The sequence below is a fragment of the Lepisma saccharinum genome, chromosome 13, assembly GCF_977018435.1.
Source record: "Lepisma saccharinum chromosome 13, izLepSacc3.1, whole genome shotgun sequence".
In the NCBI taxonomy this organism is placed as follows: Eukaryota; Metazoa; Arthropoda; class Insecta; order Zygentoma; family Lepismatidae; genus Lepisma; species Lepisma saccharinum.
In genome coordinates this window covers 62,746,694-62,757,561 of record NC_139241.1, presented here as the reverse complement: position 1 = coordinate 62,757,561, position 10,868 = coordinate 62,746,694, and the positions used below count along the sequence as shown (strand labels likewise).

Genomic DNA, 10,868 nt, shown 5'->3' with positions numbered 1-10,868 from the left:
GTCTTCTCTGGGTGCTAAGGCGATAGGAGTTTCGTGTAATCGGCTGAGGCAAGGAAACTAGGCTTCGTTTCATGCTAAATTAGAACATCTACGCTTTATTACAATTCTACATTTCTACTTGCAGTTGAAAACTTCAGTGTTTTGTTTCATCTTATTTTTGTTGTAATAATATTAATATATAAGACTTACATTATGCACCAGACATAAATAAATTTTCATATTTTTAATACATTACAATTAATTACAATTCTGTAATTTGTTTGCAAGAAAATTTCCAGGAGAAAATAACTGTAAAAGTAACTTTCAGGTATTCTCAGGTACCAGTAACTGTAAGTCAGTTACTTTTGGAGTCAAGTAACTGTAAACTTACTTTCAAAAAGCATCTTCCCGAACACTGTTATACATTTTCATGTAGTTATATATTTTTTGTATTTTCATTGATTTATCTACATGTTTATGTACACATTTCGCATGTTTTGACTACATACAAATATGGGCCTTAGTCGTGACGAGCGGAGATTCGACTTGCTTCAACAGAGGAGACTGTCCAACTCCTCTATGTATATATTCTAACTCGTTGGTATTGCGCATTCACAATCAGATTCAGGTTGTAGCGACCTGTCACGATAGTGAAGGCGCGACTGCATCCTGCTTGCGTGAGTATTTATCTGGTTTATATACCCAGTACCCGTGTCGTTACTTCTTGTGTGTGTTCCTGTTGTCATTCGCTGTCCTTGCCGGTAGTAAAAGCTTTTCCACGTCTACTGCAAGACCGGAACTTGTGGGTTCATAGATCAATCCATGTAGCGTGAATCAGTGGAATGCAACGGTGTAAACTAGAGATTACTTGAATGGAAGTTCAGAAAAGGATTTGTGTATGTGAATACAGCACCAGGCGTGATGAACCTCGTTGCCAGTGGGGAGCAAGATGTGGTGAAATGAACAAAAAGAAGCTCTTGCATTGTTAGTTTTTCAAAGGCAACTGAGATATCTCAACAGATCATTGTGAGCTAGGGCAAGAAAATGTTATGCCCTGGTCTCCACTTTAATGACATCTAAAGTTTGGCAATCACCCCCATGTCACTTATCATAACCATTAAGAGTGAATTTCGATCGCCCCTTAACTTATAAAATTAACGATTTGCGGAAAGTTGCCAGAAAAGTTGTTGTGTTGTTCTGTCGAACCCTTTTATGAGTCCCTTTCAAATTAAATCAACCACCGAGGAAAGTGGAGAGTGTGATTTGATATTTTGTTGTGATGTCCATACCTGGCAGTTGAGTTAGTAACAAGCGAAAGAATATAATTTTCCGGTCTGATACTAGCTATCTGTCATTTTGATTAGCTTGTAATGAAGAAGCAGAGACGAATTCTGGGGGGCATAGAGAGTATGGATGTTCCATTGATTTTATCTTTTTCACTGAGCTTTCCTTTGCTTAGTTAGTCTGATTCATAAGTATTACTACAGCGCCTCGAATAACGTAGTGTGGAAAACGACCCAAGAAACTGGTTCCCAGACGGATGAGAAACATAGATGACAGTGCGATCAATGTCGGTGCTAATTTTCTTATGAAAGTAATGCGGCTTTGTTAGTTTTTGGAATTCGTATTATGTAGATTTGTTTGTCTTGAAAGGCGGTACGTGAAATGATGGAAACAGTTATATTTGTGGAGTGATTTGCAGTCAAGAAATGGCATTAATTTGGAAAGAAAAGTAAAATAAAATTAATAAATAAATAGCATGCGTAACACAAGAAGAAACATCGCAATGTGATTCCGGACGTCAGGTCTTTGACTGTGTATTAGAGTTTATTTTTCTATGTTATTAGAATATAAGTAGTATTTTGAGAGACATTTCATACCGAGGCGACAAACCACAAATGTCGCTTGAAAGCGAGCAGTCGGAAATCAATGCAGCCTTTCGAACCGTAGGGACAAAAGCTCTGACTGCACCGTTTCCTCAAGGGGATTTTACACCAAAGCGACACGCGACAAACGAGACGAGGATTTCACACCAAAGCGACACGGGTCATTCGGTCCAAGGCAACTTTCATACCGAAGTGACACATGTTGCTTGGAAAGGAGCCAATCAAGAGCAACATTTCACATCGTAGCGGCATAACGGGAAGCACAGGCCAGCGTTCAGTTGGCGAAATCCTCAAGCGATAAGTGTCGCGTGCCGCTTGTTGCTTTGGTGCGCAATCTCACTAAAGCAAGACACTCATTGCATCGCGCATGCGCGAACAACAAACCACGGCAACATGTTGCAAGCTATTGAGGAAATGGCCCAGTTTGAGCGACGCAGAAGCGACAAAGCGACACGTGTGGCTTATCGTGTCGCCTAGATCTGTTGTTGTAATGGGCGGTTTATCGTGTCGCCTATCTGTTGTTTTCAAACAACGCTTGCTAATAGACTGAAGGCACCATGTCGCTTGTCACTTAGTTGGGAACTCCCCCTGTAGCGCGTCGCTTCGGTCTGAGCACCCTTCCTTTAAGGAGCTTTCCGACCGAAGTAACAAGTAGCACGCGAATACACCATATGAACGTGTCGTTTGCTGTTTGGACCCTCATGTGCAATGAATGCTATTTTACAGTCTGGAAGTGTGTGTCACTAGTGTGACAGTGTGAACATCCCGTGTCGCTTGTCCCATTGGTTTGAAAGTTGCCTTACACTCATGTCGATGGCACTAAGAAAGTTTTGTGGGGTTCCCCTTGTAGTTTCATGTAATCATCATTATCATCATCGCCGCGATTAGTTTAAAGCGGAAGAAAAGAGACAGTAAATATCAAAAATACAAATGCTTCAGTGTGTATATCTTTAAAACAAATGATGATGATGATAATAATAATGAACCTAATTCATACACAAAAATTTAGTTACCAAGAGCATTCCACGCGTATTTTTTCTCCCGTATTATTAACGAAAGTATGACGATAACAGGACGTGGTCGACTGTCTAGAATGTTCGTTAATATCTTCGCGACCACTGTACCAAATATCATAGCAATTATCACATTCATAGAAATGCTTCATGTAAAAGAATCAGACGTTGCAGCGAAAACTCCATTTACTTCCATTATAAGCAGTCGAACACCAAGCACCGGGGTCAACACCAGCGCCTCTAGCGGATCATTTTCGAGTGAAACCAGCCAGAGAGCGCAGAACCGTGCGCGTTTTCCACACTACGTTATTCAAGGCGCTGTAGTATTACTATCCAAATTGTCCATTGGTATTTTAATATATTTCGCTTACATCTTCCTTATTTTTAAGGAATAAGGTACTGGTGCAGGTGCCAATGTTGTCAACTGCTTCGTTGACATTCTGTTTCAATTCTTGAATCTTACTTTGCAACAAATGAGAGAGCATGGTCATGGGCAATTTTCGTCGTATTGTCTTTGGATCTGACTGAATGTACGAATGTCTACTTTACACAGCCGGCCTCCCAGCTTCGAACTCTGGATAGGGCATGTATAATTGTGTTTGTTCCTTCATCCATTTCACCATTCATTCTCATCGTCGCGATCAACCAAAGAGGTAGAAATGTAACGTGAATTAACAGAAATACAAATGCAACAAATGACAATTTGCTTAGCCTCTAGGATCCAGCATTCGTTCACATCTGACATAAGTTTTGTAGAAATCTGAAAAATGCTAAATTTCAAAGAAAGGCATTTTATTGGCCTCTGATTCCCAGAAGATGCATTCCACCACCTGCATACATCCGGAGGTGTACACTTTTGTCCTGATGCCTGAGCTTTATTCCAGAACGTCTTTTTGTAAGTTTAAATTCCCCCGCATTCTTTTTTTTTCTGTAATCATTTCATTTTAGTTTCTATATACATGAAATGAAACTTGCATCAGTATTTTAAATTTCCTCAGCAAGCTTCCTATGTTGACCAATAATTATAATTATTATAATTATAATCAATTATAATTGATTTAGTTCACTAAATCAAAGATTGGTTTACAGATTAACGTTAGTTTTTAGAATCTACATATTAGGCAATGATTAATAAAGTTAATTAGAAATGGTCAGAAAAGAAAGATTAACTAGATGTATGGCACGGGAATGTAAGATAAAATAAGACAATAGAAAGTTATACGATAATAATAATAAGTCACAGTGTATCGATGATATGGGCTTCCTGGAAGTAAAAAAAAAGACTTTGGTGGTTGAGTGAGGTAAGGCGGGTGTGAGATACTATTTGAAACTACAGGGATAATAAGGACTGATATAGAAACAACAGATGGTTTCCTGGAAATAAGATTTTGTGGTTGACGTTATATGAAGTGGGGATGATATTCTTTTATGAAATATTACAGAACGTTAGACTTGGGTTCAGTCAAGCAGGCTTATTATTAATTAATTCATGTGTCAAACGATCAGCCATGTTGCAACGTTCGTGAAAGATGGCGTCCCTGCGCTACTTTCAGCCGTCATCGTCTATCAGATATCTTTAAAGGTCCATTCAGTCTACGGTCCTTGACGCGTCTATGCGAACAATTGTTGTTATTGATAGCTCTTGTGGCAAGAACCTTCTCTCACGGCCTTAAGATGGCGCTCGGGAGTCCTGGCTGGTTATACGAATCTAGCAACATCTAGCAATGCTCTTCCTCTATGGCTTACGCGCAGGCGACGTTGGAAGCTAAATCTTCTTTGCATTCGGAAATAAAAGATAATTGGAAGCAGCGTGGAAATTTCACGGCCCTTCTGCTGTGACATTGAATGGAAGTGACAACAGCGAAGGAGAAAGTTAGGAAAAGGTCCTGCAGGTCATGAAATTCGCAACGTATTGTTATTCTTGTGGAACTGCGTAATGTGAGCATCGTTGAAAGGTGTTTTATGCCAACCTGCGGGGGATTCCTATCCCAATACGTGTCCAGAGGTCAAGCGGGGTTGAGTAGAAGACCTTGTCACACTTTGTTATCTCTAGGCTCCGCTGTTACATCATACATGTATCCCGACCTTAATTTTCCAGCAATTATCCACAAGTTCGAGAAAATCTTCAATGCCTCACAAAAAGAACTTAACAACCTCTTTTTAAACGTCACCTTGCTTCCTTTCTTAACCAGAAATTCTTAAACACGCTGTTGGTTACAAAGATCAAGACACTTAATTTTGAAGGAAACTTTCAAATGTGGTCTTCAGAAACCTTTAGAATTATTTGAAGATCTTTCACTTCCCGTTTGGAGGAAGAAGTATCTTGGTATAATCATGTGCGTCAGCAGGATTTTTTCCAGAGAGAGTCAAGCAAGGTAACCTGTTCCATGAGAGTTAAACACGACATATATTCCCCCATAATCGTTGTCCGCTCAAAAAAAAACATTCCCTCAGTTTGAAGTTATCATGTTCCTGCAATGCTCTTCTAATAATAAAAAAAAATTACTGTGGCTGAAATGAGATTTAATTGAAATTCATATTCGAGGGGAAGATGTCCTCCCCTCTTGCTTCCCCTTCAGGACGTCCATGGGTAAAATTTTCTAGAGTGTCGTACCACCCTTTGTATTGTTGTAACAGATAAAACAATTTTCGAATATAAAGGATGAGTTTACCAGGTAGCAAAGTACTACATCTAAAGCACAAGTTGCGAGTGCATCGGTGATTATAACGTTACATTAAGTACAAAGAGTCTAGTTCTCTTCCATTGATGCAGTGGGACTCTGTGTTTTGCCCATGTGTGTTTGTGGTTGTTCCTATTAATTTTATCTAATCATCCTTCTAACAAAAGTGGCAGAAAAGCGACATTTTGGGGTTATCCAATCTGGGATTTTTTCTTCAGTTCGGATTGTGGTGTAAGTTCTAGTCTCCTGATTGGGATCTATGATTCCAGTGATTTGACTTTTTTATGTAGAAAATTATTCCAGTGTACAAGGAAAAGAATCCCGGCTGTTAAATCTCCCATAGACAAAGAGAATAGATGCAGAAGTTTAAGGTAGCCCACACGATTTGCAGCGGGCTTCGCCTATCAACGATGACGTCACCGACACCCCGGTCTTGGAAAGAAGAGCGGCGAATGAAGTTCTGTTCAAAGATGGAAAGAGATGATACATGGGTGTTTAAGTCAAAGGCCACAACAAAACTGGTGCTCTTCAGAACGTTTGTCGGAACTCAATTCTCAAGAAATTAAGTTGCCAAAATATAAGATGTTGCAGAAGATTGACGACTCAATCCAGACTTGGAATTGACAATGATCGAAAATTTCTAATGGCACACCGTGCCCAGAATACTGTCCGGTTGATTATACATTTTTTTTACTCTAGAGAAAGATGTTTGCGAAAACACAATTATGTAATGTAATGGACACAGCACGAACGATCTATCTTCGCTCCGAGAGATAATGAAGTAGACATTTCTTCATCAGCTCCGACACGAGGGAAGCGATTTTGGTAGCACGACTCTCTCGGATGTTTTGAAAGTGTGCGCTCTGGATTAAGAAGAGAACTTAACGTTTAAAGCGATTGTTGAAACTTCGAACGTACGTACAAGGGAAAATAACCAGCACTACTCTCACATAAGAGCGATTATTTATATGTAATCTTACTACAACATACGTTAGAGGTTCCTTCTACAAGTCATATCATCAAAAATTCCACAAAGTGCCTATATTTATTTTATTTTGTTTCTTTCCTAGACCCTTGAAAGGAGTCGGTAATTTACATGCTTAATTTCAGACTTTTAGTAGCTGACATTTTGATTTCAATAGTTATTATGAATTTTATTATGAAAAATACATTCAAATACAGTTAGGGCTATGTTTAGAGACTTTAAATGGTTTCAAGAACGTGTATCTTGAGAGCTTCAAAGTTGGAGGTGAAAAGTTTGGGGGAGTTGTGCTACTTCAGTAAAAGCTGTTTCTCTCAACTTTCAGCTCAGGGTGTGTAAGTGGTGAACTTATGCGAAGACACCAAAAGGTCAACCACACTTCCACGCAATATACGTCGGTAACTGCAATGTTGCAGGCTAAAGAAGCTCTGGTACCTGGGTTGTGTACCGTCCATTTGCGTTTGTGATTGCCCCTTAATCCATATCATGTTTTCATCTGATTCATCATTCAGTGATGGCGATTGGGTTCCAAAGCTGCAGGGGGGGGGATCAGGTGCCAAAACTGAGGGCAAAGACAGCTTACCTCCTTTTGTAGATAAGGTTTAACATAGTGCCGGGGCAAAAGTGGCAAAAAATGGGGCGGGGCAACTGCCCCCTCCACACGCCCCCTCAAATCGCCGCCACTGTCAGCATTGTATCTGATGACCAGAAACAGTTCTGCAAAATGAGAGAGTTAGAAATGTGGCACATCATGTTTGACTGGCGTGTTGCATACAATCGTGTGTTCATTTATTATTATTTTTCGAGCCTGTACCGAATTCTTTATACTCTGTGTTTTAGTTGACCATCTTTCTGGCTGCTTTAAAGCCACATTGGCATTCTCTTGCAATTTCCTATTCCAGTTTGACGTCACTGTTTCAGAATTGTCACGGGCTATCCGCTTGAAGGCTAGTTAGTAATCATCCCTGTCTTGAAGATCATGTGTACTCCTGGGTACTTCCTAATTACCAACTCTGAGTTGACGTACAAGAATCGGTTTGCTTCTTAGAAGCACTTTTATTACGATTTCCATTTATCCCACTCTGATTTGAAAATCAAGATTAACGTCCCACTCAGTAATTTGACATTTAGACGTAGTAGTTCTGCTTGAAGATACGGTTCTGAGAGCACAGTAACGATGCTCTCCGACGTACGCTGTTATCGAAGCTTCCATCTTGATACGCTTCGTGCCCGTGTTTCGAATTCGACCGTGTCCACACTTGTAATTCTAGCCCTGCGATAGCCAAGGATTTCCTCATTTGTCGCATCTTTTGTCTTCTCTTCTGAAGCGAATCGGAAGTTACGTAAAGCAAGAGAAATGAACAGAGATCAACATGTAGGGATTTGAATAAAGATCACAAGCTCGTACCAGGGTCTCTGGCCAGGCTTGAATAGGTAATTTACTCGATACGTTATTTTTAAGTTAATTACTCTTAATTCACTAGTAAATTACTTAGTGCAGAAAACCTGGTTTTTGCATGAGCATAAAAACTGTTTTCTGTAATTTCCAAACAAGGTTTTACTCAAAACATTCGGGAAAGGCATATTAGATATGTTAAGACTTCGTTTGATTTAACCAAAGGATGCCTCATGCACCATGAATCATGCATACTTTATATTAGTCTTGTATCAAGTGACGTATGTGGATCTTATCGGGTTTGAGCACCGTCCGAGATGGCTCCGGCCCTTTATATTATATATTATTTGCATATTTTTAGAGGTAAATGCATTTACATGTAAATATCAGCATAAAATATAACTAATTCGTTTGGTTTCAAATTCGGTATGAGTATCCATTACATTTTCAGAAAACGAATATTTGATTTTGATGATAAACATGAGAAGCGTACCGACCTCCGTGGCAGAGTGGTTAGCATAGCACGCTACGACGCCAACGGTCCCGGGTTCGAATCCCTGGTAAGACATGGATGTTTGTGTTTGTCCCCAATGAGAAAATAGAGAAACCAGTAATACTGATATATGTGAAAACAGATAAAGAAAATGGCGGGGAAAAATACCGCTTCGGGGTTTTCCTTTTAAAAAGAGAAATAGTCGTTAGCACACCGCGCTGCGACTCCAGGGTCCCGGGCACGAATCTCGGATTGGACATGGGTGTTGTTTGTGTCAATTGGATTAGCCAAAAGTGGCAGAATAATGAAGCGATTTTACATGCGCAAAAACTGATCTGATTTTTTGTATATTCTCAGATACTTCATCTCAAATTCAAGACTCCCAGTATGGTGTTGAAACTCCGTCGGAATATATTTCTCTGAATGTCTATCATCCTCGCAAAGACCGGATAAGAAGTCAGAGGGAACTTAAGTTTAAAAATTGTGTAAGAATTATTCTCAAAATATACAATTATGCAAATAAAAGTAGCTTAAATGTATTGTATAATATTTTGCTAAAGTGATTCAGATACATTGAAATTGAATTTGTATACTTAGTTAATTTGCATCCTGCCTCAAATTGTGGTAACCTACCCATGTTACAGTCGTATATGCCTTTATTCCTCGATTAGCATTTACATGTGATATTACAGCCATACCTATATCGCTTCTTTTACACGAAGGGAAAGGTAAGAGGTTGTTCCAAACACGGTTTTCGTCAGGGTCTTTTTAATAAAAGTAAAGTGCTTTGCACCACACTATGAAGGCGCATAGGGGGTGTGGAGCTAGGACCCCACACTTTCTTGATCACGGCCGTAGGTGGAGGTGATGTGAACAGCACCACGCCCCTGGCCGTCTTTACCCCCTAATTTCCTTCAGGTACCCACTTTATATGACGCTTGGGTGGGCACCGGAGTCGCTTGAACAGGTGGAAAAAATATTTTCCTCTCCCACCGGGGAACCCGAGTGTCTCGCATGATAGTCAGATGCTCGAACGACTGAGCTACCGCGGTGGCTTGCTCAATTCCATTTAGTGAAATTTCAGATATATTAAGATGTTAGGATGCGAGTTCAGATTTGTATTCGGATGTACAGCTTTGTAAGTATTCTTCATAATATATGGAGTACATACACGTGATGTTAGCCTTAGCAAGTAGCTATTTCATATGTGCTGTCAGAATTAAAGCTGGCTAAATGTTCTAGGAAGCGAGGCTAGATTTGAACTAACATGTTTTTATTCTGTTACTTTATTGACATGAATTTGTGAAGATGGTGTACAGTTGTAAGAAATGGTTATTTTTTAAAAAAAGAAATGCCAAAAGGATTAATTGGGATAATATGGTGATCCATAAAGAACGCCGGATATGAAAAGGACGCCATATATTTTTTGTTTGGTTGGCAGCATTGTTGGTGCGATTGTTGTTATCAGTTATCATTGAGGTTTTGTGTTGAGAAGCGTTTCAGTTGTTCTACTGCTTGTGTGTGTTGCTAACGCCATGGAAAGGTACAGTAAGAAACAGCGAGTTTTGATTGTCAAAACGCACTACGAGAATGGTGAAAGTTTCGCGGTGACTGTTCGGAAACTCCGTACTATACTTGGTCATCTTCATGCACCGAACGAATCAATTGTTCGTAGGTTGATCAAGAAATTTGAAGAAACTGGATCAACAGAAGACATCAAAAGCCCTGGACGCCCTCGAACTCGCCGGAGTGAAGCAAACGTTGCTGTTGTGCGTGATTCTGTTGCTGCAAGTCCTGCAAAATCGTATCGCCGTCGTGCTCAAGAACTGCATATGGCGCCAACAACAATGCAAAGAATCTTGACGAAAGATCTGCACTTGCACGCGTACAAAGTGCAGTTAACGCAGGAGCTGAAACCAGCGGATCATGGAAAACGACGGCAATTTGTTGACTGGATCCTTGAAAGGGAACGAGAGAACGAGGGTTTTGCAAAGCGCATCATTTTCAGCGATGAAGCTCATTTTCATTTAAACGGGTTCGTAAACAAGCAGAATTGCCGAATATGGGAATCTGAGAGCCCAAGAGTGATTCAGGAAAAGGAAATGCATCCTCAGAGAGTTACGGTTTGGTGTGGGATTTGGAGTGGGGGTTTGGTCGGTCCTTACTTTTTTGAAGACGAAGAAGGAAATGCTCTGACAGTGAATGGAATTCCCGTGCAATGCTAACTGATTTTCTTTGGCCTCGTTTGGATCAAATGAACATCGAAAATGTATGGTTCCAACAAGACGGCGCAACTTGCCACACTTCAGAAGAAACAATCAATCTGCTGCGTGAGAATTTCCCGGACAGAATAATCTCGTTGCGAGGAGACCAAACCTTCCCACCTCGATCTTGTGACTTGACACCATGTGACCTTTTCTTGTGGGGGTACACCAAGT

The 10,868-nt window shown here is 40.2% G+C and overlaps 1 protein-coding gene across 1 annotated transcript; it reads left to right on the top strand.

The window, feature by feature from the left end:
• Positions 1-9,965: 9,965 nt before the first annotated feature.
• On the top strand, positions 9,966-10,655 carry LOC145996790 (uncharacterized). The gene has a single exon (XM_083133324.1). The coding sequence runs from the start codon at positions 9,966-9,968 to the stop codon at positions 10,653-10,655; it is 690 nt and encodes a 229-aa protein (XP_082989450.1).
• Positions 10,656-10,868: the final 213 nt, after the last annotated feature.

What these genes read in the sequence shown, in the direction of transcription:
- LOC145996790 (XM_083133324.1), top strand. Translation starts at nt 9,966, where the DNA reads ATGGAAAGGTACAGTAAGAAACAGCGAGTTTTGATTGTCAAAACGCAC.